The sequence below is a fragment of the Neophocaena asiaeorientalis genome, unplaced genomic scaffold (assembly GCF_003031525.2).
Source record: "Neophocaena asiaeorientalis asiaeorientalis breed wild unplaced genomic scaffold, Neophocaena_asiaeorientalis_V1.1 scaffold124, whole genome shotgun sequence".
In the NCBI taxonomy this organism is placed as follows: Eukaryota; Metazoa; Chordata; class Mammalia; order Artiodactyla; family Phocoenidae; genus Neophocaena; species Neophocaena asiaeorientalis.
This window is the reverse complement of record NW_020174135.1, coordinates 7100422-7128217: the sequence shown is the minus strand read 5'-3', so window position 1 is coordinate 7128217 and position 27796 is coordinate 7100422. Positions and strand designations below refer to the sequence as shown.

Genomic DNA, 27796 nt, shown 5'->3' with positions numbered 1-27796 from the left:
GATGGATATTAAAACTTACTATCCAGGAAGATAAAGTAATAGTTAAACGTATAATTACAGTTAAAGATATAATTACATTAAGAAGATTATTTCCATTAACCCTTCTCTTTAAGAATATTATTAAAATTAAATGTCTTACTTCAATATTAAATACTTTTTATTTTTATGAATTTGTTATTGTTGTGTTCTAATAAACCTACCCAACACTGTGAGCTTTACTCTTTACAAATAGAGCAATTTACTTGTCCAAGAAGGAATAAGACTCTTTAATGAGCAGTCACAGACGCTGGTCACCGTGTTAACTTTAAATCCGGAGCTTGAGAAGCGGCAGGCGAAACAGAGAGGAGTACATGAACAGGGTCACGTGGCTCCCGTTTGTGAACCAGGTGCACATTTCAGGCAATGTGGCCCTTTCGTGAATTACTTTATTTAAATATCTAGGACAAAGTAATTCATCCAAAGCCACAGAGCCAATCCTAACATTCAAAATGTTCTATCTTTTAAGCAACTTATAGCATTCATAAATGTAAAAAGCACACATGAGATCTGCAATAGTTGCTTAACATCACAAATTAAAGCCCCCATTATGTTGATTCCAGGGAGGACCAACAACCAAGAGGAGAATTAAAAATAATTCAGCAAAGGTTACTAGCTTAATTGCAGCTGTGTAACATACCCCAATAAATCAATAAAATAAAATTATTAAACAAAGTACCACAAACACTATTTTTTAATTTATTTCATAATAATACTAAGAATAATTTTCAAATATTTTATTATACATATTATATAAAATTATTCAAAATTTTTTCTTGTGCAAAATTGTGTCTATATAATTGTTTCCTGGATGAGTTAACAGCCACAGTCCAAATTAACAAAGGTTTAGCCAAAAATACATGAAGGAATGTAAACTGTATAAATGCTGAAAACAAGTTCCTCAAGAGTTCTTAAATCTGCTGATTCTTTATTCGGTAAAGGCCCACTGAGGCTGATGGTTTCACCACGTGCTAGAAGGAGAAGTGTTACAAACCCACTGTCTTCTAAAATCCATCTTTTCTTTAGTTATAAATATTTTCAAAGTGAGAAATTACACACGTAAATATGATGCAGAACTATAGTAGTTATTCTATAAATATGTATAATTATCATGGTATATAATTGACATAATATTCACCCTTTAATTAATATATTTTAAAAATTCATTTTTTTCTCTAGTTCTTACTAATATAAAAAGAAAAAAGATTTAGAAAATAAAGATAACAAAAGAAGTCATAAAAGACATAAATTTAAATCAACCTAGTAAAGTTTAGAACCTGACTTTTTTTCTTCGCCTATAAGTCACAGTGAAAATTATTTGGCCTACCAAGATTGAAAAAGTTAAACTAATTCTGATATGAACAAAAAAATTAATATCCCAGAATTTAAAGACCAGGAGATAGAAAAGATAAGGAGCAGAATATTAATTCAAGAGGCCTAATATAAGACTCATATAATTTCTAGAAAAATAAAGAAAAGGTCATTTTTAAAATAAATAAATATGAAAAAAAATTGTCAGAGCCAAAAGAAATAGAACATCTATGTCTCCAAATTAAGGAGCTTAATAAATATCAAGCAAAAGAAATGAAAAAAAGACACAGAATCATAAAATTCTAGAACATTAAAGACAAAGTGAAGATAGTAAAAGAAAAAGTCATCCATAAAGAGGTAAAAAGAATCAGATGGAAAAATTCTGAAGAGTGCCGGCATGCGCTCCCTCTTTCGTTTTGCCTCGTTGCAGCCGAGAAAGCAACATGGGTCACCAGCAGCTCTACAGGAGCCATCCGAGAAAATTCGGCTAGGGTTCTCACTCTTGCTGCGTTTGCTTAAACCAGCACAGTCTGATCCAGAAACATGGCCTCAATAAGTGCCGCCAGTGTTTCCCAGTATGCGAAGGACATCGGCTTCATTAAGTTGGACTAAGTGTGAACTTCTTGAATGGGGTCATCAAGCATATCTACTTTCCTCAGAAACAATACTAACTCTCTGTATATAAATAAAAATGTTAAAACTTAAAAAAAAAAAAAAAAGAATCAGATGGGTATCCAACTTCTCATCCGTAGCACGAGATGTTAGAAGACAGTGGAGCAAAATTCTTATGAGGAATGATTTCAGCCTAATACCTAGTAGCCCAAACTATCAATCCAGTGCAATTTAAATACATTTTCAAACAAACAAGAACTCAGAAGTTTGTCACTCATGCATTTGTTTTTAGGTAGGAATACAATTATTTTGAGGATGATCACTAGGAAAGGGGATTCTAACTGAAGAGAAAGGATGATTAAGAGCTTAGAAAAACTTGAGCTATGATACGGACTCACAATGCAAGAAAAAAAATTAACAGAAACTCCAAGGGCAAAAAAATCACCCAACGCCCAAATCAAGTTTTTAAATCACTCTCACACACACACACACACACACACACACACACACACACACACACACACACACACACACACACACACACAAATACCAGGAAAGTTTTCCTCTGAGTGCCAGAGGGGTCATAGCCCTGGAAGCATAGATAAGGAAGTGTAACAACAGCCCAACAAATAATGGCTCTGTAGCAAATTACTAGTTTTCACTTTTTAGAATCAACTTATAGATATAAGGAGGCTGTAGAAGAGAATCTAACCATAATCAGCCTTCACAAAGTAAAAGTAGAGATGAAACTGGCAAAGATTGGCAGTAGAAGTGGGGGACGAGATACCAGTAAAAGGAACAACTTAGCCACATCTTACCTTCTAAATGGGGGTGGGCAAGAGATATGACCCATAGGTAAGGAGACCAGAAACAGCAGGGGTGACCAGGGGAGAAACTAAGACCACTAACAGAACTATATTGGCAGGACATTGTTTAAGTGAGCTAAATCCTATGTATTGACACAGTAAAGGAACAAACATACTGTATTACTGCAAACACACTATTTAGAGACAGGAAGGTAACTACCTGAAGAATTAAAATCAGTAGGAGGTAAAGCTGTCTCTGTGAATGAAGAAGGTAAAGAATTTCAGCATAAGCTGTATTAGCTTTTTTAACCATATATATTCATTACTTGAAAAAAATAATTTCTTCTAAAAATTCAAACATTTCACTCAAAATATTTTTAAATTTCTCAAACAAAACCAGATGATCTGGAATATGTACATATTACATACCATTATTTATTTTTTATTTGATTTATTTTAGCTAAGCATTTAGCCTGAATCCCCAATCTCCACGTGCCAGAGCTTCCTAGTAGCAATGGCACATTATCAACAGAGCTTTAATCACAGCAGTGAAGCCAAGTCCAGCATAAGCACAAAAGATGGTGTGGCTCAGGCTTTCCACACATGACTAATGTACAAGGGCCAGAACAATGAAGCCTTTCACGCATGTACTAGGCTTCGCTCCATAGATTCATCAGTAATTGATGGGGCTGTCTTCTGGTAAAGCGGGGAAATCAGCACAGTCTAATTGCTCTGTCTCAGGACGTCTATATCCTTACCAGCCTTGCCCTCAGGTGAGCGCTCGGGCTGCCAGATCATCTGCAAAATTGCCAGGGAGAGCTGAGAAGGGCAGTATGCAAAGAAAGAAAACTCTTCAAATCACCAAGAGCCATAACAAATAAGTTTGCAAAGCAAACAGCAATTATGTCATAGAATACTCCGATTAATTTGAAAATATTGATCTCAAGGATGCAATAAGCTACAATATTACATTTAAGACATTTTACTCCTAGTGTCACAGTACTAACATACCCATTAGCTATGATTCAAAAGCAAACAAAATTGCATGTAAGAAGAATGGAGAATATTTTCAAGAAGAAAAAGGAATTATTTTGATACATAACAAATTTTTAAAATGCTATAATGTAATGCAGAGATTGAAAAAAATGACCCTAGTAACATAAGAAATCCCTAACTGCATATAAATTATGAATATAGTTAAAATGGTATTGTTTCTCTGACACCAAGTACTTAGCATTTTGTGAAATCAATACTCATAATGATCCATGATGAACACATTAGAAGATGAAAAACATGCATTGATAATTATAACATCACATATGAAAACGATACATACTACAGCTATAAATGAGTCGGCCATCTCTCTACAACACATATAAACACATATGCAGACAGTCTAGCTATGTCCACTGCGAGTGTATAGAAGCAAAGACCCCTCCCTCGGAGCAACGAGCATATCTAGAACTCATTTCTATATACGTTCTCCATTGAAAGAAATCAGGGCTCTTTGAGCAAATATCTGATTCCAGGGTGGCGCTGGGAAAGTCAAGAACATCTTGCTATGCCAGGAAGTAAACAAGTACTCAAAGGTTGATAAAGACATGCTAAAAGGATATAGGAGTCTTTGTGAAGGAAGTCCTCCTAAGCCAAATCTGAAACAATTTGAACATCTAAATAAATAATGATAGAAAGAGATCATAATCCATGAAACATACTAAGAATCCTTGAGTCCATACTGGTGTAAATAAATAAGTGAATAAATAAATAAGAAAGGAAGGCTCTTCCCTACAGTAAAATGTAATTAATGTGGAAGAAATAATGGAATTAGAAAATCATCATTTGGCAACCATTCTGTAATAACTGCTTCAGACAAGAAGCACAAATGGAAGTTAAAACTAATAAAAGTTGATGAGAAATAGATATTTTACAGTCTCAAAGCACCTCCTGGCAAAAGGAAAAATTTTAAGTCCACAATGGAGAAAACAGACCAACTCTACCTTAACCAAGTAAGCAAGGTTAATATCACCAGCAATGGGACAAAGAGATAGCCTATCTGCTGATATAATATAAGAAGAAGCACAGAGCACTTCTGTGGCTTTTCTGCCAAAAATGCATAACCTGAATCAAATTCTGAGGAAACAGACAAACCTAATTAAAGAATATTACAAAAACTAAATAGGCTATGCTCTTCAAAAATGCCAAGGTCATAAATGTTAAAGATTTAGGAACTATTTTAGATGAAAGAAACTAAATAGACATGACAGCTATATGCAACATGTATTCCTAAATTGGATCCTAGATCCTGACTGTCTGCTTTTTGTTTGTTTTCTATGAAGGACAGTAGTGGGACAATTGGAAAAATTTGAATACTTTCCACATTTTGGTAATTATTATAGTGATTCTGTAAGAGAATGTCCTTGTTTTTAGCAAACTCACAATTAACTATTTAGGGAAAATAGAAGTATATGTCTGCAACTCTCAAATAGTTCAGAAAAAAGACACTAGGTAGAGCTAAAGCAAATATGTTAAAATTATAACATTTGGGGAATCTGGGTGAAGGGGATATAAAAACTGCTATACTGTTTCTGCAACTTGCATTTAAGTCTAATTTTTTTTCAAAATAAAATTTAAAAAATAAAATAAAATATATGTGCCAACTCCTCTCACAAACATGGAAAGGAATGAAAGCATTAACAAGTGTATTTACACCACAAACTGACATCTCATTATATTACTTAAGTGCATGAAATTACCTTTACATTTAAATCTGTGACACCATTTTCAAGGGAAAGAACAACTTTAATATTGTAAAAAGTACACATAGCTACCATGAGCATATATAAAACACTGTAGTAATGTTCTCTTGGTAGAACACTGTCTTCCCCCCACAGGCCATAAGCCCCAGAGCACTAAGTCAGATCATCTGTGAATCCCCAACATTTAAATACTCAACAAACATTTAGAGAAATGAACTGAAACAAACTACACAGATAATCCCTATCTAACAGATTTCTTGTTATAATCAACTCTAAGATTCCATTCTGGTTGTTAAAGTTGCTGGGATATGGATTTGTGACATTAGTTCTCAAACTGAACCCAGAAACAGAATCTTCCACATCCAGGAATACTAAATCCAAGTCAGACTCTAGGAAACCAGTTTACAAGACGCTGCACAGCTGGGAACACAACATAGTTGAGGGTCCCCTGGACACTAATTCTGTTTTCCCTCCCTAAGAGAGGAATGTAGCCTTGAACAAAGAAAGGCCATTATTATAAACGCTGCTGTTAAAAAACAGAATAGAAAAGGTCTGTGATGCCCCGAGGACCGACGCACCAGGAACGGGGCCCTATGAGGGCTGCTGGGCGCCCGGGGAAGCTGCGCTGAGAGGCTCTTTACCTGTTCCTACTCCTCGTGACCGCCCACTCCCAGTGTGCTTCTGTATCCATGGAAATCCAAATGGGAATTTCACTACAAAAAGTAAGACCTGATTTTCAACTTTATTTACTTAGCAACATCAAGAAGACTAACGGGATAAATGGAATGATTTGCACATCTCTACGCATTAGCAAAGACGGATAGAGGACCACTCTCTGTGGATGGGGCTGGGAGAAACATTTTTTTTTAATATTAAAAACATGGTCCTGAAATACACATTCCACCTAGGAAGATTAAGTTAAATAGTAAGAAATATGCAAGGCAGTAAAGGTAATATATGAGAAGAACCTAATTTAATGGTATAGACATTAAATGCTAGTATCTTTCAGAGAAGAGGAAGATTAAGATGGATTGTAGCAGTTGGTGAAAGTATTTTTTAAAAAATACTTTCTTTAAATTAAAAAAAGTTTTATTGTACAACACACGGAATATAGCCAATATTTTATAATAACTATAAATATAATATAAGCTCTAAAAACTGTGGATTACTATGTTGTACACCTGAAACTTATATTGTATATCAACTATACCTCAATTTAAAAAAAGAAAAAATAGTTTGCAAATGAAGTAAACGTTATCCAAAAGCGCCTTGAAAACACTGCTAAATTTTGGTAGCCTTATAAATAGACTAAGAAAAAGAAAAATTATAAGCTAAATCTTAAAACTTAAGGAAGAACTAAATTTTTATAAAATTTATAACTTTAATAAATTAAATATTCCTTTCAAACCCCCCCAAAATGTTTTAAGTGACTTATGCCTTACCTTGTTCCAGAAAAGATTTAAGCCCTATTACAAGGAAAGGTAAATTATAACATGAAAAGTACACCAGAAATGAAAGAAAAACAAAAGGTATGTAAACAGTGGAACCAGCTAAAAAGTATCTACCACATTTGATAAGAGAGCACTAAACTTAACAACAAAAGGAAACCCGGCCAGTTATATAACTCATAATTTATTTATGCAAATGATTCCCACTCAGAAGTACAATTTCAATACTAACATGAAATAGAAATCTAGACCTGCTGTGTGGGGAAAGAACTGGGACAGAGGTAATAATCTTAAAGCAAACACTGCAGAACACCCAGTGGAACAAGAGTGTAAAGGGCATCAACTCAGACTTCAGGCACCAAGACAAAGTGCAAAGCAGTAAAAGCAGTTCTCTTTGTAAAATATTATTAATCAAACATCTACCTCAACCAAAATAAAATATTTACAAAGCTTCTATATACTAGTGCTACTTCCTGCTCTATCCTCCCAAACACTGCAAAACGTACACCAAGGCAAGTAAATGAAACATCTTACTGAATAAGATTATTACTCATCGTTCTACCAAAGACAGTTTTAATTTTAAATTACTGAAAAAGTAGCACCTTCTTTCTGGCTGTAGTAAACTGGCAAAGGTCACAACTTCTTGGAGATCATAAAATTCCATTATCTAGGCTTCCCTGCTGGCGCAGTGGTTGACAGTCCGCCTGCCGATGCAGGGGACATGGGTTCGTGCCCCGGTCCGGGAAGATCCCACATGCCGCGGAGCGGCTGGGCCCGTGAGCCATGGCCGCTGAGCCTGCACGTCCGGAGCCTGTGCTCCGCAACGGGACAGCCCACAACAGTGAGAGGCCCGTGTACCGAAAAAAAAAAAAAAAAAAAAAATTCCATTATCTATATTTGAAGAATATCTTCCTCCCTTACTAGAGCAGCTGTTTCCACTTTGGGATTTAAAGTACCACTAAACTTTTTAAAAATTGGGGGACATATACTAGATTACCAACTATTTTATACTACCAAGTGAGGTCACTTAAAAAATAATAAGCAAAAACAAATTTAAAAAAGAGAGGAAGAAAATGTGAGTTTATTAAAAATACACAAAAAAATAGACTGACTTCCCTAATTTTGCTTAAGACTAGTAGAAGTTTCATCATCAAGTACTATTTTGGATTAGAGCAGCTCTCAAATATTTTTGATTATGGCCAACATAGGTGAAGCAAAAGACTCTAAAAGCGTACTTAAACCACTGTTTTCAACTTTTTTAGTAGAAAATTAATTCTGTGATGAAGAACTGGAAAATAACAAAATCAAAAAGCTGCACTAAGCATGTCACCAGTAGCAAAAAGGAGCTGTATACTATTTAACTTACTAGAAAAAAATGTGAACTTCTACACATGGTTTTATATTATAATGTCCCAAGAGCTTTAATAGAACCCAGAAAACTTATCACTCTTGCCTTTATATTTATTTCAATAATTTAAAAAAAACTCACTGGCAGTACATCACAAAGGTTATAGTATACAAATGTCACTACTTCAACAATGGGAGTAGAGATCATTTGCATTTGAGCCAAAAATAACATTTTTAAATGCAGTTATTGGATAACAGGCATCAAAACCACTACACTGTTAATATAAGTATTAATCCTGTGTAGACTTTTCTAATTTGTCTCCTATGGTTTTATTACAACACAGGCTGTGAATAACAACCATCATCAGAAGGCACGTTAAACAAATTAAAGGAGCCAGTGGACAAGCAGCCTGGGATTTTCAATAATTGGCAGCATTAAACTGGGTTTGCAAAGTTTGGAAAAGTGAAGCTTCCAAGAGATAAATGAGATCCAGGCCTTAAGGACCACCAGGATTCAGGCTCTAGGTGACTGCCCCAAAAGCTGCCCTCACTACAGCTCAACTAGATTCAGTAACTCCTCCAAATATATTCTAACGAAAACTTAAAAAGAAACCTTAGATCTTATCTAAGATCCTGGGGGATGAGATGCAACAGTGTGATAAATATGCACGTATAGGATGAGGACATATGGATAAAGACATGGGTAGAAAAAAAGCATGTCTCATTTGCCCCACTTTTCTATCCTCCAAATCACCTAAAAAGCAGTAGGCTATAGAAAAAGGTTAGGTAAAACTATCTACTGACTTGTCGTTCAGAACATGATACAAAAAATTAATCTAATAGAAAGCAAAGAAAGATAAATTATGACTCAGTGTACTTATCCAGAAAAGAAAAAAAGAAGTTAACATCAATGCATATTTAACTACAAACAAATTTGTTTATTATTATTAAATTAGAGAGACAATAAGGTGAGTGCGAAAGGGAAACTGCCTGGACTGAAAGCAAAAGGGTGTGATTTAGGGCCAACTACTTAAACCTGCTGTGCTAAATTTTCTTAATCTAAAAAATGAGGATAATAATGGTTCATAACTCAAACCATTACACAAGCTGATATTTGTTATGTTTCTAGACGAGTGCCTAGTACATAGTAAACATGTCAGTGATTATTATTTCTGTTTAAAATTATTTTTAACACCACAGAGAAGAATTTGTAAATCTGATCAAGCATAAAAAAAAGTCTACATTCTCTTTCAAGAGGTCCTGTTGGCTTGTATAAAGTTTCATCAGTAAGGAAATATATACATATATAAAATACATATATATATATATATATATGCTGAAACTTTATCATCACTTAATCTCAAATATCTACTAGGTTGATAATTGTTTAAAGTCACCTACCTGCCAAGTATAACCCTTTATGATTTCTGAAGGCATTGGAATTACAAGGAGATTTTGAAAAATAAATGCAGCCTGAAATTAAAGGAAAAAAATGTCAATACTGCCATCTTGTTGTCATGTCTGAAATAACCAATATAGTGTTATTTAATAACAAAAAAGCATATCCCTGGTCAGCTGCACATGCTGAGAGGTCATTATGAGAACTCCCCACTGCCCTTCCTGTTAGGTGATGACATAGTAGTGGGGGAAACTACTTCACCAGGAAAGATATTTTTTCCTATTTCAGAATTTTGCCTTTCCAAAAATGATCTGTAAACCATAAACTGTTCTGGTAGTATTTAAGAAATCTACTTCATGTTTCTATTATCCTCCTACAGATCATATACACACACCTTTCTCCCCATCTCTTTCTTCCTCTCTCATACAAGCTCCTCCCAATAAAAAACTGCTAACTAGAAATACAAACCACAAATGTCCAACTTAACCTCCTAGGTCCTGAAGATGGTCAAATTAAAAAATCATACTAATTATGAACACTGATTATCTATTTAGTGAAAGATTATAACGGGAGAATAACCAGAGTAACAGAGGGGATCCAAAGGGAGTGAAATTTCCAACCACCTTAACTGGAAGCCAGTAGACAGTCTTTAAAGTTGGTAAATCAAGAGGAAGCTACAAGTTTAAGCATTATTATTAAAAACAAACAAACAAATAATAAGAAAACTACAGCCTTTGGATTTTGAAACTGGAAACTGGCTAATGGTGGGCCCAGGAGCTGCTGTTTTCTTTACAAGCCTCTAAGCATTATTTGATTACTGTTCTTAAAATGGTCTGCATCAATCATCACTTTGATAAAAGCAGCAGTAAAGAAAATAACAAACTATTTAGAAAGAATTAAAATAGCATTTACTTTTCCTCTTACATGTTATATAATAAATACTACAGAGCATTTTGACAGCCCCTTATCTTAAGTAAAGCTTTATAAACTTAAATACTGAGATCATATAAAAGTAATTTCTTTTCCCGTGAACTACTTTTCAATGTGTAATAAAATAGAAGAGTCCATTTAAAATGCACTGAATTCTGCTTTGATCTTTCAGAGTAAAGGACTCCTGTTCTGACTGTGAATCAATACCATTTTGTTCTCTATAACCATTTCATTTCAGTTGTTCGCAGGTCAAAGAGACAACAGTCAGTGGTGAGCCCACGGTGTTGAACAGGGAGTATGGTTCCTAAGAACTACCACAACAGGTCTCTGAGGGAAAACGGGTGGGGCTAAACAGACAGGCCTACCTCCCGGCGTACCATGCTACACTCCGACTGGTCCAGAAGAATGTTCACCACGGTTCCCCAGAGCCCACCAGAAATGTTTTGACAACTGTTTGCTAAGGCCACACAGCCAGTTTCAAGGGTAGTCAGTGCCGATCCTAATCCCAGTGAAGTGAACCTCACCTGTTCAAATTAGAGAAAACGTTGTGAAACCAAAGAACCCGATTTCACAACATGAATTCTCAATTTTTCTGGTACATAAAATATCACATTTTTATGACACTGTCTTGACGATCCTGAATTATAAGATACTTAAAGAATACTGTCCTGTAAGTTTATGAGCAAATAAAACTCCTATTCCATGATTTAAGAAAAGTAATAATATAGGTTATAAAAGCTAAATAAAAGCAAATGTCACAAAAAGTCAAAACCAGCTATAAGACTAAAAATTATAGTTCGAAAGTCTTTTTCTAGGGAAAGCATAGGGTGCTTACGTATCTTTCATGAACATGATTCTTGTTTATTTCTCATTTTTAAGAGGATACTATTATTTTGTTCCACCTTCCTTAACTTTTCAGTGTTTCTTTCAAACAAATGGTTTTAAATTCTTTGAAACTTCTTTTCAAACAGAAGTAATTGAATTATCTTTTTATAAGGTACTTAGTATTTTCCCCAAAATTCTTTTAAAAGAAAAATGTTTCAGAAGAGATTGACATGGTGTAATGTTTGCCATAGTACCCCCACTGCTCAAGCTACGTATCGGGTGAACTTGTGAATTTTGATTTCAGAACAGAGTTTCACCCTGTTACCACAGGGTAACAAACAGCAATGCAGTCATAAGGCAGTCAAGCACCAAGTCCAAGTCCAATGTGGCTCGAGAATGTATTTCTAGCTGTTAACAGCACTATATTATATACACAAAAATTTGCTGAGAGGGTAGATCTTATGGTAAGTGTTCTAATCACAAAAACAAGCAGTAAGAGGACAGAAGAAGCTTCTGTAGGTGAAGGACATGTTTATGGCATTCAATCTGGTGATGTATATTTCAGGGCTGTATACTTATCTCCAAATTCATGAAGTTGTACACATTAAATAGGTACAGCTTTTTGTATGTCAATCATATCTCAATAAAGTGGTTTAAAAAAATCAAATCAGTAGACAAACGGCTAAAAGTGGAAAATTCTTTAATATAAAACGCTGCACTGAAATGATACTATTCTATTACGTGACACTCAAAAGTCACTCGGCCACTATCCTTCTAAACTGTTTAAAAATGGCTGGACTTCTCCAGTAATATTTTGCTGTTCTTTATAAAACGGATAGATTCTATAATAGTTCCTTTCTTACTATTTTTAATCTGTACTCTGAATCTGACTGAATAGGGGGTGCCATGAACTGAATTATGTACCCCCAAAATTCATATGTTGAAGCCCTAACTCCTAATGTATTTGAGGAGAGAGCTTTTAGAAGATAATTAAGGTTAAATGAGACCATGAGGATTGGGTCCTAATCTGATAGGATTGGTGGCCTTATAAGAAGAGGAGGAGAGAAAAGGTCATATGAGCATGCAATGAAAAGGGAAACATCTGAAAGCCAGAAAGAGTCCTCACCAAACTTGACCACGTGGGTGGGCACTCTGATCTTCACGTCCAGCCTCCAGACGTGTGAGAAAATAAATTTCTTTGTTCAAGCTGCCTAGTCTATGGTGATTTATTATGTAGCCCAAACTGACCAAGACAGGGGGTAAATATAGCTTAAGGTATAGCACTAAAATAACCTCATTTTGGAAAATATGAACAAGTATATGCATACATGTTTTGTTTCATTTGTTCTTTAATCTACACATAATGGACTCGATTTTCCTTCACACTGACCTCTGGGTCTCGGTCAACCCACAACGGAATCAACCAAGCCAACCCCTGTTGAGTGGTAGCATGTTCTTCACTGTGACTACCCAAAGGCAAGAACCAAAGTGACATCCATTCCTAGAATGAAAAAAAGGGAACAGAAACACATCAGGTACATTTCTAAGGATAAAACAGAGTTCAAAATAACTGAATTTTTAAAAATCAAAACAAAGTAAAAATATGCTTAAGACTTGGTTTTAATTCATGCCAACACAAGGCAAACAACAATCTCAGCTCCTCCTTAAAAAGTTATACATAACAATTTTTCTTCAGAACAGCTACTTTCCCCATGATTTAGATAAAGCATAGTTCTCTAGTGCATGCAGATTTCAATCAAAATAAATTTAAAATAAAATTCAGATTTGTGTAATATACAGCTTCTAAGAAACATCTTTGACAAAAATCATTTTTGTCTCCTAAAAAGACAAGTCAAAAGACATTTTCCTAGAGTAAACATATAGGCTTGAAACGTGTTAGACACAGCACATTCCGTTTCTAGCAACTGTGGGAAGACAGACAGCTTTGAAAGCTCTCACCGAGCTCTGGGCCTGGGCCATCATCTCATGGGATAAGTGAAGCAAGCAGAGAACCGTGCTCTTTGTGACACCTTTTCCCATGAAGGACATAGCATTTCCTCCACGCTCCACATAAAAAGAAGTAATGACCTGAAAAACAAATGCAAACAATTTTGTGGCAGCTTTACTCTTAGTGGCTAAATATATACCTTTCTACTGACTTGTCTGAATTGAAACCTAACCACATAAAGTATATTATAATATTCTTAGTTTATACATTTAAAAGTGGTTAAGAAGGTAAATTTTATGTTATGTGTATTTCACCACAATTAAAACAAACATTCTTAGTTTAAATTGTTTTCCTTTGGAATTTGTACAAAGAATGTGTAGTATCCTCCTAGAAGATTTTGTGATTTAAAATATGCTCGTAACATTCTTCAAATGTTATAGTATCCTTTAAGTAAAAGAGTTTATTTTATAAATACCTTGTTGAAAAGTATACTTAGAAATTGCTAGCTATATAAAACTCTTACTAACTACCAGATTTAGGCTAAGTTTTCTGGAAGTATGGTTTGAATGTAAATGGACATTTACATTTCTAAGCGATCTTAGATTTCTACTCCATATTTAAGCATATATTTATTACTTAAATCATTGCCTGTCAACTTTTTCTCTCCCACATACCTGAGAGCTTTAACACATTTCCATCAGTAACAACAAAAGAACTGTCTCTTATCTGAAGCTATTATGCCCTTATCTGAGAAGCTGAAACAGAATGAACATGGGGAGTTAGGACACAGCAGTTTGAGAAAAAGTCCTTTCACCTGATTTAGAAAATCCTTTAAAATATGTGACAAACTCTTCTGGAAAATTTCTGTGTAGATCACATATTGTCCCCCATATAGGGGTTCAATAAATATTTGTTGACACTGAATAACAAGCATCATTACAGCTTTCAACTCAAAATAAAAAATTTAAAGTGACAAAAGATCACTTTATAATTCACAAAGTTTTAATAAAAAAAAAGAATGCTAACTATATTTAGGTGCCAATACATTATGAAGGAAAAACTTGTGAATCAAAGCGATCAAAACCACATGTTATCTAATACAGCAGAAAGTATTTCAATTCATCCACCCAAGGACTCAATGCTTTTATTCAGCACAGTAAGCCATTTTGTCTTATAACAGAGACTACTTTTTAGTTTGGATTCTTTTTAGCTCATGCAGCAAAGAAGATTAGTTTTAAAAAAATGGCATAATATAAATCACATTAGGCACATCTTATTTAACAAAAGCAATTTATTTGTAAGATAACTTGGGGATTTTGACTTAAATTAGAATTTTCATAAACCAAATAACTGTATAGTATGTCTGAAAATGAAACAGTTTGGCCAGGGGTTAACAACTACAGGTGACTGCTACAGGAGCCCTGCTCTACTATTCTTTCTGCCTATGTATATGTTTAAGGTTTTTATAATTAAAAGTTTAAAACTTTAAGGGACTATTTTAGAAGAGATCCAAATGATCAAGTCTTTATTATCTTCCTATATGTCACTGGAGAGAGCTATATTGTCATGGTTTAGGTTCTAGCTTAAAAGGGATAAGTCAAGAACGTTGATATTATCTCCTTTCAACTTACCGTCAGATCCCTGGAATTATACTTCATATATAAATTTTAAGGCTTTATTTATCATAGTTTATTCACCTATCATAATGAATCATGCTTAGTCTAAAAGTCTCATTTCCCAACCACAAAAGGCAAATACTGCATTCAAGTTTCACTGTGCAGAAACAAAATATCTAATAATGAATTACAACTCCCATCTGAAAAGGAATCAGCTTTAATTACTGAGAAACTATGAAGCAAATCATTTGGACCAACAATGGCTTGTTTCAATGTCCAGTTACATGAGCATTACTTTATTCTCTAAAAGGTCAATTTAGCCAGTAGTAAAATAAAGAAACCTGTTTAGCTAGCTAAGTAAGCAGAAGGACCCAAGTAAGATTTAATAGGACTCCAACACAATTTCTAACAAAAGTGACAGATTTTTTTATATTATTTTCCTGTCATTTAATATAAAGACATAAAGATTTTCTTCCCAAGATGTTATATGAAGCATAATATGTACTCCTCTGTTTATACCAAATAAAGATTTGTTATCAGGTTTTCATAACAGTGAAACATTATAAAACAAGCATCACACTTTATATCTATTCCTTAGCTAATAAACTGTATTGATTTTTATTACCTCAAAGACAACTGAGCTTAAAATGACAGTATTGTCTTTTTTCCCCCCAACTTCTTACTGAGAACTAAGCCTTTTTGTTCTCCAATAACATAGAAAGCTCATTTTAATTTCAGGTATTTGAAACACAGGTGTGATCTGAAGTCTCTCCTGTTACACAATTTTACAAACAAAATGAGGGTTTCTAAATATAAACAATGTAACACTTTTTCAATTACTGCTGTAGTAGGTCCTCACATATCCCTGATCTGAAACAGATAAAAATCACTTAATAGAGGAGATGTGTTCCAAAAGGTTTATAAATGGAGTATTTATAAATCACATTACAAATAATGCTATAAATTAGGTACTTGTAGACTGAATTATATTAAATGCATTGGAGGAGCTTATTTCTTAAAAAACATTATGGTAAGTTTTTAGCTAATACATCTATTCTAAAAAATTCATATTATTTCTGATCACGGACACCTTGAAGCATGAGATAATTAATTTACTGACAGTTTGCTCTTTTTCAGTATTTACAAGTATTCAAGATAAAAAAATTATTTCATTAAAGTGACTACACTAAAATTCATATTAAATTTTATAGTACAGCTGAGAGTATTTAGAATTTTTAAATATTTTTTAAAAAACAAGATGTACTTTTGGAAACAAATCCTAGGTAATATCATCTGAAGCATGATTTACAGCTGAATATATAAACATCACCTAAAGTATGATTTAATAATGAAAATACAAAAATTAAACACACATCATTCACTTACATCACATTTCCAGTTATTCAAACTTTATTCTAATTTAAAAATCATAGATAAGATACAACTAAATTATTCACTATCTGTCCACTATGTACAAATCACTGTCCTAGGCCGGGGGGAGCTGGGGGTAGTGGAAATGGTTGGTCCACAGATGATTCTCACAAGCTCACAGTCTAACAGATCAAAGCATAAAGCAAAATAAAAAAACAATGTATTAAGTGCCATAATAGTGGCATATATAAACTGCTTGAGGTACATAACCTGTAGAAGAGATCAGTCAGTCAAGTAATACTTACTGGGTGACTATGTGTGAAAGAATAAAAAAAGGCTTACTAAAGGAAGGCAAATGAACAAGTGAGATCTTCAACTTTGTGTAGAGAGTGCCACCCAAAGAGAAAAGAAGCTATATAAAAGAAAGACAATTTTTTTTTTTTTTTTGCGGTACGCGGGCCTCTCACTGTTGTGGCCTCTCCCGTTGCGGAGCACAAGCTCCGGACGCGCAGGCTCAGCGGCCATGGCTCACGGGCCCAGCCGCTCCGCAGCACGTGGGATCTTCCCGGACTGGGGCACGAACCCGTGTCCCCTGCATCGGCAGGCGGACTCTCAACCACTGTGCCACCAGGGAAGCCCAAGAAACAGACTTTTTAAGCATGCTTTTTTATATAATGAGAAGAGCCACATATAACTGAAACTTCAAGAGATGTGGGGGAAATTTTAAACAGAGATAAGACTCGAAATGCTAGATTATAATGAGCCTCATGCACTTGAAAAAGGAGATTGGGAGTGAAAGGTTTCTGTTTTGAAGAATGATCTGGTGGTGGGTAGAGACCAGTGGCAAGTAGAAACGTGCAGCACAAAAAGGAATAGGAAGTTACGGACACGATTTGGTCAAAACATTCCATGTCTAGAAAGCCCATCACTTCTGATCAGTTTATTCATCTTCCAAACCTCTCTCTACACTGCTTCCTACAGGAGCCTTGCCTGAATTCCTAACAGTTAAAGATGCCAACCTCTATAACTGAACCTTTCAAGGCAAGCAATGCTGGCAGACTTGGTCACTAAGCAAACAGTGATCCATTTATAGATCTAGACAGTTTATTACTTACATAAAAAGCATAAGCAAGAGTAGGCAAAGGTGCCAGCTCTCAGTGTCCCTTTTACAGGGTGACACTGAAACAAAGGGGCCAGATGACAGCAGTGCAATGGCAGCGCACTCTTGCTGAGGAGCTCAGGCCAAGCTGCAGCTGAGCCATCTATAGCCTGCTGCCGTACCCCAAGGGAGCGAGGCAGAAAGCCCGCGAGTGCATCAGAACCCAGGAGGTGATAAAAACAGGCCCGTGACACACTTCCTAAGAGAAAGTGAAGTGAATGAGCAACGGCCTTGTAGCAGTTCCTTACAGGCTTCTCACGTTCCAAAAGGATCACAGGAAGTTCTGCCAGAGCTTAGATCAGCCGCACCTAAGCCCTGCCTACGTGGCCCATGTGCAAACACACAAAGCTGCCAGGGTACCGTGGCAAAGCTGTTCTCGTACAGAAACCTATCGCTGCTCTATTCACTGCAACATTCTTAAAATATACTGGACTAAATGATGATGAAAACAAGGCATAAAGTTAAGGCCATGATTGGAAGGTGATTAGAGCTAAAAAGATATTTTTGAGAAAATAAAAAAAAATCAGTGAAATACGGCTCTACCTTAAAAAGGTAGGAAAAAGCCATAAATTAAACCAAAATAAGAAGGATATAAATACAGGCAGAAATTAATAAAAGAGGGAAAAAAACATTAAAGGGGGATAAACAAAGCCAAAGATTCATTCTTTGAAAAGACTAATAAAACATACAAACCACTAGTAAGGCCAATCAACAAAACTGGAGAGAAGGAAAAATCAATGTCTGGAATGAAATGGGACCTCACTACAGATCTGACAGATATTTTAAAAACAAGATGATGTGATGAACAATTTTAGGGCAATGAATTTGAAAATTCAGATAAAATTCAGTAAAACATAGCTTACTAAGATTGACACACAAAAAATACGAAATCTGAGCAATTCTAGATCTACTTTAAAAATTTACTTCATCTATAATCTTCCCAAAAAGAAAACTCCAGTCCCAGATTGCTATACTGTCAACTTAACATTTAAGGAAGAAATAACACCAATTCAAGCCAACTATTCCAAAGAAGAAAAAAGAGGAAGTTACATAAAGGAAAAGAGAAAATTATATAAGGATGGACTTATTTTGATATTAAAAAACTGACAGAAGTTTTATGAGAAAGAAGATAGATATAGTAATTCTAGAAACTTTTTTTGCCAATGAAAATAGGTAGAATAAATCTAAAACATTAACAAACTCAATCTGTTTATATATAAAAAGAATAATACATCACAAACTAGTTGAAATATTTCCAGAAATGTAAGGTTGTTTACCATTTTTAAATCAACCAGTGTAATCCATCATCTTATGGAATACAAAAAAAAACCATATGATTATCTTAAAAGATACAGAAAAAGCAATACACACTTATGATTAAAAAAATTGTTAGCAAAGTAAGACTAAAAGAAAATGTCCTTAATCTGACTTTTCTTTAAGTAATTGAAAAAAGACTACCACAAATAGCTTACTAAAAGATAAAACATTAAAGGCCTTTCCTTTGAGTTTGGAAACAAGGACTGCTGGGTACACAATTAACATATAAAAACTGAATATATTTCCATACATCAGCAATAGTTAGAAAATAAAATTTCACAGAAGATATAATATACTCATTTTCAACACAAGTGTACAGTGGCAGTATCTAAAATTGCCCTAAACAGGAAGAAAAAGACAAGCCAAATTGTCCTTCAGCATTGTAGTAGAGAGAATACTACACAAAAATGAAATTAAACTCCACCTACAGGAAGCAAAATGAGTTAACTCTCATAAGCATAATGTTAAAAAGAAATACAATTCCATTTACCAAAATCAAGAGAATGAGAAATTATTGTATATATGGACACATAATTAAGTGGTAAAACCATCAAGAAATGCAAAGAAGTTATTACCATAAAAATCAAAATAACAACTACCTTCAGAGGAGGAGTAGAGACTGGAAGTGGTTATGGTGAAAGCTTCTAGGGTGGTGGCTACTCTCTATTTTAGGATCAGGGTGGTGACATGTGTGTTCATTATGTGATAATCAATGAACTATGTATTTACATTTTGTGTATTTTCTGTATGTGTTGTATTTTACAACAAAAGGGTTAATAAATGCAAAATAAGTTACCCAAATAAAGGGGCTTAATGAAGTGTAAGCCTTACTTTTCTTGAAAATGAGCTTATTCATAAAAGTAGTCTTACTTATATATTTGCTAATAAAAATCATTAACACATTTAACCATTAATGAGCCATAAACACTGAATAATAATCTACATTAAATATAATAACACATACAATGCACCTAATATTGTGCCTGGTACACACTGAGTGGTCAGTAAATAGTAAATAGCTATCATTTGGGGGTTTGTAAATAGCTATCATTTAGGGGTTTTATTACTGCTGTTTATAGTTATTGACTATTTTTACTTACTTCGAGGAGACCTGACAAGTACTTCACACAAATTTCTAGTGGCTTTGTGAAAGGAGAGTGTGAGCTCCATCCCGGAAATGCTGTAAGGTGGGCCATCCCTCGTAAGGTCCTCTCAAGGGACGGCAGGCCGTAGAAGCGAGGAGCGTCCGTGACTCTCAGACACTGGAGCAGTTTCAGAGCCAGCTGCGTTTGGAAAACGTAAAAAAGTTCCAAGCATTTCCTGTGTATGTAAAGGAGGGGAAAAAATCAACCACGGAACAAACGTAACTGGCTTAATGGGCTTTCTTGGTGGTGGTGGAGGGTTACTAGCAACTTACTGTATCAAAAAAGTATGAACTAGTGGAAATGGCGGGAAATGGCAGAAAATACTCCCTCTTAAAACAAGATTTTTTAAGAAAAACATAGTTAATATACCATCCAGAGTATATGATGTAAAATATAAGTAACAATTACGTTGAAAAATGTATAAATGGGTATTATTATTGCCAACCAATAATGAAATTAGAAGTTAACACAGAGTTACCACATGAACCAGCAATTCCAGTCCTAGGTATATACTCAAGAAATGAAAACATATGTCCACACAGAAATTTGCATATGAATGTTCATAACATCACTCTTCACAACAGTGAAAGGTAGAAACAACTCATATGTCCCCCAACAGATGAATGGATAAGCAAAATGTGGCATATCCATACATGGACTATTATTTAGTCACTGTCATCTGCTACAACATGCATGGACCTTGAAAACATGATGTTAAATGAAAACAGCCAGACACAAAAGGTCACATACTGTTTCACTCCATTTATATGAAGTGTCCAGAATACACAAATTCACAGAGAAAGAAAGAAGATTAATGGTTACCAGGGGCTTGGGTAAAGGCCAAATGGGGAGAGACTGCTTAATGGGTACAAAGTTTCTTTTGGGGGTAATGGAAATGTTCTGGAATTAAACAGTGATAGTTGTACAACACTGTATATATACCAAAACCCACTCAACTGTACATTTTTAAATGGTTAAAATTGTGAATTTAAAATTTTTAAGTCAGAGCTACAGATATACAATTGAAAATCATCCATGCAAAAATAGTTGTACAGTCATAGAAATGGGTATGACTGCTCAGGCAGATGTGTAGAAAATTAAGAGAGAACCAAGAACTAAACCTAGAGACAACAAAATACTGTGTGTGTGTGTGTGTGTGTGTGTAATTACAATCAGGCTATATCAGAAATTGAACTGAACTAAAAAACAAACCACCACAACTGATTTTTACTGAAGTCTTTTCTCCTCTTAATTTGAAACTAATGAAAAGTAAGACCCTTTAGAAATCAAAAGAAAACTAGGTTCTGTGTGAAGTCCCCAGACCTCCAATAATACAAATGGTACCTGTCGGTAAGTGCCACGGAACCGAGCAGCAGGGTGTTGAAGAGAGCGACCAGTTCTTTCTGGAGCTGCTGCCGGACGGCGGTGCGGATGTCATCTGCTTCCTCTCGCGCCTGGGACTCTGTCAGAAGCAGCAGCTCCAATAGTGGGTTTGGACTCTAAAAAATGGAATTTGTAAAACATATATTTACCCTCTAATGGAGCTGTATGTTGTTTCCCATAAAGGTTTTTCTTGCTAATCACGTTCTGGAGTAACTAAGTTATAGCGCCTAAATCGTAGGTTTCTACGGCATTAGTAGAGATGTTCTCAACTCAAAAGGTGCTTCATATGTTATCTCAAGAAAAGGAAAGCATATCCATTACAGAAAACTGAGGAAAATAGAGAGAAGCACAATGAGAAAAACAAAAACCACCCATAATCACACCTCACAGAGGTAGCTGTTATTAGTATGTTGGTACATACTATTCTTTTTACGTGAGGGCAAACAGAATTATAATTCGATATTTTTAACAAAACTGAGATCAAGTGAAAAAATCCACTACTGTGACCATGTTTTTAAACAATGTTATTACCAATATTTCTTCAAAAACATTACTTTAGTATCTGACTGTTATTCAGCCGTAAGGGTTTACCACAACCACTGGATAATCCGTGATTTCTAGTTTCACTGAGCTGCAGCAGCATGCCCAACTCTGATTATACCCTATGTATGAATTCTAAGCAATGAAATCACTAAATCAAAACATTGTAATAGTTTTAATGCTTTCAATGTATACTGCCAAATTGTCCCTGCAAACAATGTACCAGTACATATGATTAAGGCCCACAGCACCCAAGCCAACGTCGAGTATTATTACTGTTGTAATCTTTGCCAATTTGACAGGCTGATAAACAAAAGAAACTAGTACTACTTAAATTTCAACCGGTTTTCCAACTTAAAAAAAATAGCTAAAGGATGTATTAGATGATTTCTAGTAATATTGAGAGAGCAGAAAATGTTACATTAACCAACAGCATTAAAAATAGATGGAATATTTATCTATCATCTATAATGTCATAGGCACTGTGCTAAAAGAAAAGAGAGAGAGAAAGAAAATAAGATTTTATTTAACTTTTGAGTTAAACTAGAAGATCTGCATTTTCATATTTTATAGATGGGCAAACAGAGGTTCATGAAGAGGGTAGGTAACTTAACTAAAGTCATATGAATGAGCAGAGCAAGAATTCAACCTCAGGACCATCTTACATCAGAGATAGTTAACATTCCACCCCCGGCATTATGTCACATCAATAGTGCATATTACAACGTTCAAAAAGAGATAAAATCAAAATGTAATTAATGTTCTCATGGCATCCTTCACCTAAAGAATTCAATTCAAAAATAACTACATTCTTCTTAAGAAAAAGAAATATTTTAAATGGGAAGAAAATTCCAAGTTGTTTACATTATGTAGTATGTACAGTATACTTCTACCAGGTACGAAGAATTAAAAATAATCTAATTGAGAGCTTTTGGAAAATACTGAGGAGAGATGCTTTACCTTTAACTTACTTTACTATGTTTCACACCTAAGCAGCACTTTTTTTCAGCTTTTCCTTTCATCTTGAACAAGAAGTGTCTCACTTGGTTCAAGTAAAATTACATAAAAAATAACTACAATTTCTAAGTTTCATACATGAATAACTAGACACACATTTAATAAAATCATAAAAATATATATTCTATAGTATTCTTAGCCCCAAATAACCAAAGGCTTACACCCACACTCCCTCTAAATCATAAATACTGACTAAATGAGCGAGCTGTTTTTAATGCAAACCCCATCTTGGTAAAATGTAATTTTACCATCAGCAATTATTAATTCTGACATACATATAAAAATTAAGTAGAAGCTACTGATTAACATATTAATATATTGAAGCAGTATGTAAATACCTAAAACTAAGACCCTTCCAAAGAATCTCATCCTATTAATAACTTATTTTTGCAGGTAAATTGCTGAGACTTTTTCCCTTTATAACATATCTTGGATTGACATGTTAACATTAAGATTCAGTGAACCTCAGCAACACCACTTCTAAAATATGGGATTTATTACTATTCCTCAAGTACAAGAGGAAATAGATGTCTCTATTGATGCTTATTGATCTCAAGTACTTAATCATATCTGAAGGTTTTGTCTTTAGACATTAGTATTCAATCCTAATTTTAAACCAACTACGTGGGCCATTACTTCATCAGTGCTGACCTCCAAAAGGCAACAGTTTCTGCAATGATGGTTCATTATCTTTACCTGCAGAGTTACCACTCATCATATCCAATTTTCCATCCATCAGCAACCTACAATAGTAGGATGGACAACACCCTCTGTGAACTCTGAGTGCACATGAGCCAGTGGAAGTCTGACAACAGATAGACACGTGCTGTGTAGGTCTGAATGGTCCCCCCGAAAAAGTATGGCCCCACTTCGATAAACTTCTATCAAAAACTCATTCTGAAAAGAAATGCATTCAAATTCAGCACTTCTCAGTTATTTTATATACTAACAAAATATCAATACACTAAAATATAAATTAGTAGTACAAAAAATTCCTTAAGTACATAAAATGCTTGTAATAAATGAAAGTTTTGATAAAACATGTAGACAAAACTTTCACAAGATAAACTTTCCGTATCTTCCCTCGGTAAGTTAGCTGATTTTTCTTTATATATCTTTTAGGCATTCTTCTGCTTGATCAGGTATTCATTTCTGTCTAATTTTCTTTTTGCCACCATCACTTTTGCACATCTTCATATATTATGTCCATACATTCAAAACAATTCCTTTGGAAATGCTATTTTACTGACCTTCTTAAACCATTTCTCATTTATTTTACCCATTTCAGATGATAAACTTAGTAAAAGTCACTTTTTGACTTTCTATTTTCATGCTTCTTTTATTTTGAACATTGGTTGTTACATACACTTAATAATTTAATCCTCGTACCATGATATTTAGAGAGTAAACTCTCCTGATAGTGGATGCTTAAGTCCACTTTACTCACCCTTAAAAGTATTACTATTATTTATAACACTAGTGATGATAATATATGAGACAAGGTAAAAGCTCTCCAAAGACAGCTTTGATACCATACAAAGTCAAACAAACTAATTATACCAAAAATCCTTTCCTAAAACTGCATTAAAATTACAGTACAATCATCTAGAGTCCTGTAGAAATTTCATTTTAATTTCAAAACTATGAATAAATTATGCAATATGTATCAGCATTCATGACATACTACAAAATTCATAATCGTTTAAATGTAAAGTTTTAACTACCTATTTATAGTTACACAGTTTAGGTACGTATATTTTAATTTTTCTATTGTTATATACTATTTACAGTCATATGCAAACGTTTAACTATTGCACAGATTTTCAAGAAAAGATTCTAAAACTAAAGCCCACCATATATCTGCTATTTTCACAAACCAAAGCAACCACAGCTCCCAGTGTACAAGAACTCTAAACGAAGAAGGAGACTGTTTTAGAGGTTATTCTTTTTTTAAAATGAGTAAAAAGATTATGAAGTTATAAAAAATTTACAGATCAAAAATCAATTTATCGAAAACCGCATTCAGAGGAAAAGCTTCATGGACATTATTTTAATAATATTTTAATGTCTAATCTATAAAATATTTAAGCAGGACTAAAAGCTGAAAGAACTATGACAATAGGTTTTCCTGTTCACTTTATTAAAAATATCCAGAAAAAAACTGCCTGAATGCTTCCTTAATTTTTTTAATAATTAAAAAATAAGAGAAAATAGAAGTAAATACAGTACTTTGAAATCATCCTTGGGAAAGTAACAGAAGAGCAAACTTTACTGAACAATAAATCTATGTACCCTGGAAGTGCAATCATCTTAATAAGGACTCAAAAATTATAATTTAAGGAAATTAGTATGTTGTCTCTCATTTGTGTTATAAATAATTTTCTCAGTTTATCATGTCTTTTTAACTATGCTTAAGGTATTTCTTGCCATACATACAGAAACCAATAAAATTCACATATAAATGCCCTCTTACTGGACAAATGTTCTGTCATGTTTCACAAAATGAAAATAGAAGTGAAACAGCCAGAGAGCGCTTCCTTGGTTCACCCCCAAAAAAAAAAAAAAAAAAAAAGCCAGAGAAAAATATAAAAAATAAATTTTATTAAGGAAAAATTTGCTATGATAATTTTAAAATGTAGTTCTTCAGAAAAATACAGGCATATCAAAGGAACATAATACAACATTCAAACAAAGTCATGCATATATAGGAAATCAGTTTCTGGTTTTAAAAAATGGTGCCAATTCAAATCATGGGTAGACATGACATGAGAAAATTGCTAACCATTAAAAAAAAAAATCTACATCATAAGAAATTCCAGATGAATAAAGATGTAAACAAAAATAAAACCTTAAGTATCATAAAAGAAAACATGAGAGTGTTTTCTCAAACTCTGGAAAACAGATCTTTCCAAGAAGACACATAATTTAGAAACTATAAAAAAAACCTATGACTACACAAAAATAACATGGCAGTGAATGAAACAAACAACATAACCTGTCTTCCCACCGCCCACATTCTAGTGGGGTGGGGTGGGGTAGAAAGAAAATGAACAAAGATATTCTGCAAGTGGGAGCGATAAGTACAATGAAGAAATGTAAAATAGGATTAAGAAGGCACAGAGTCAGGCACAGAGAAATGCTACATTATGATGATAAGGATGACTAACATCTGAACAGAGCACTGACTCAAGTGCAGTAGTCAGCTGTATACATATCTAGGGGAAGAACATTCCAGCCAGAGAGAAAAAGAAATGCAAAGGGAGCTATGAGTGCAGTGTTTGAAAAACAACCAGAGGCCAATGTGGCTGGAAAAGGAGTGGAGTACAGTGGTAGGAGGGACGATCAGAAAGATACTCAGAATCAAGCTCAAATAGAGCCTTGTAGCCTATGGAGCTTAATCTGAATGAGAGGAAGCTGGTGGAGGATTTTGAGAACAGGGACATGATGTGACAAGTTTAAGATCCCTGTGGCAGCTGTCTTGAGAACCACAGGCAGCATGGGTGGAGGCTGGAAGACCTAACAATAACCTGGGAGAAGGGCGGTGATGGCTCGGCCTAGAGTGATAACGGTCGAGGTGGTGAGAAGTCAGGTTTTTCACACACACACACACACACACACACACACACACACACACACACACCTGTAGCACTATACCTAAATGTGGAAATTATGATTGATCATGGAACACAATTAAGTACTATAAAAGATGAAAAGTAGAAACAACATAAGTAACAAAAGCTACGGGATGAAAGGGGTAGACAAAATAGGAAAATAAGTCCAAAATACAGTAAGGTAAGAAGACTAATGACAAAAAAAAACATTTGCAACTCATATCACAGATAAAGGGCTAATCTTTCTAATTTATGAAGGGCTCCTCTGTTACCAAAAAAGAAAGAGAGAGAGAGAGAGAGAGAGAGAGCGAGCGTGTTTGAGCACACACGTGCGAGAGAAAACTAATAACACAATTGTGGGGCAAAACTAGCAAGGGCATCAAGGGACAATTCACAGAAAACAAAAAAACCCCAATCATGAAAATCATCGTATCATTCAAAATAAGAGTTACCTATTTAAAAAAAAAAAAAAACTCAATACAAACACATATACACATGTATCTCTGCAACTTGTAACTGACTCAGCAATTACAGTTTTAGGAATTTATAGTTTCCATTTGTTGTATTTTAACATGTTACAAAATTAAGGTTATGTGCGTTTCTTGTAATTAACTACATAGCTTCCTTAAAGTGATATGTTTACTAGTGAGTTAATAAATGTTTATTGAGAGCTCACTATGTGCAAGGCACTATGGTAGACGCTGGGTATGCAACGGTGAACGAAACGGTCCCTATTTTCACCAATCCACAATAAGGTAGAAAATAATAAACATCTAAACAAGCTTTATACACATATAAACATTCATATACATATTTTTTAAATCTCTAAATAATTTTAAAAGTATTCTCAATTAGAATTTCTAACTTACATTATATTAGCTCCTTGCATTTTTATAGAAAATCACGTCTTTAAATGAGCTTTGCAAATGTATTAACATATAATGAAATATATTTGTTTTATAAGGTCTATTATCTTCTTTTTCAGTTTAGGCCCTTTTTTCTAATTTTAATGTGTTTTTTCGTGATTGTTTGTGCGAAGGTTTATCTTTACCAGATTAAGTAAATCCATATAGTATTTGCAAAAAAAAAAAAAAATACAGGCCAACGATAAAAAAACAAGCTAGCTTCCTGGGTTCTTGGCAAGTTTCTCAGAACACAGTCAGCTACAAAAAGTAGAGTAGTGGGGGGCAAACACGGGTAAACACTACAGTAAACTTAC

General features: G+C 34.3%; 1 protein-coding gene and 1 pseudogene across 6 annotated transcripts in view; one reads left to right on the top strand and one right to left on the bottom strand.

The window, feature by feature from the left end:
• Positions 1 to 27796, bottom strand: part of RTTN (rotatin) — a 162864-nt gene that overhangs the window by 78145 nt on the left and 56923 nt on the right. For 5 of the 6 annotated variants that reach the window (XR_003004501.1, XM_024754913.1, XM_024754915.1 and 2 more), the window contains exons 27-32: positions 21371 to 21525; positions 19982 to 20201; positions 13430 to 13558; positions 12861 to 12971; positions 11011 to 11169; positions 9718 to 9789 (exon numbers count right to left, since the gene is read on the bottom strand). Coding sequence is in view for 5 of the 6 variants with exons in the window: in XM_024754913.1 (XP_024610681.1) it covers positions 9718 to 9789; positions 11011 to 11169; positions 12861 to 12971; positions 13430 to 13558; positions 19982 to 20201; positions 21371 to 21525 (846 nt within the window). In the remaining variant the exon portion in view is untranslated. The remainder of the gene's footprint in view (positions 1 to 9717; positions 9790 to 11010; positions 11170 to 12860; positions 12972 to 13429; positions 13559 to 19981; positions 20202 to 21370; positions 21526 to 27796) is intronic. The other variant, XM_024754916.1, reaches the window with a different exon arrangement.
• Positions 1782 to 1959, top strand: LOC112406186 (40S ribosomal protein S29 pseudogene; annotated as a pseudogene).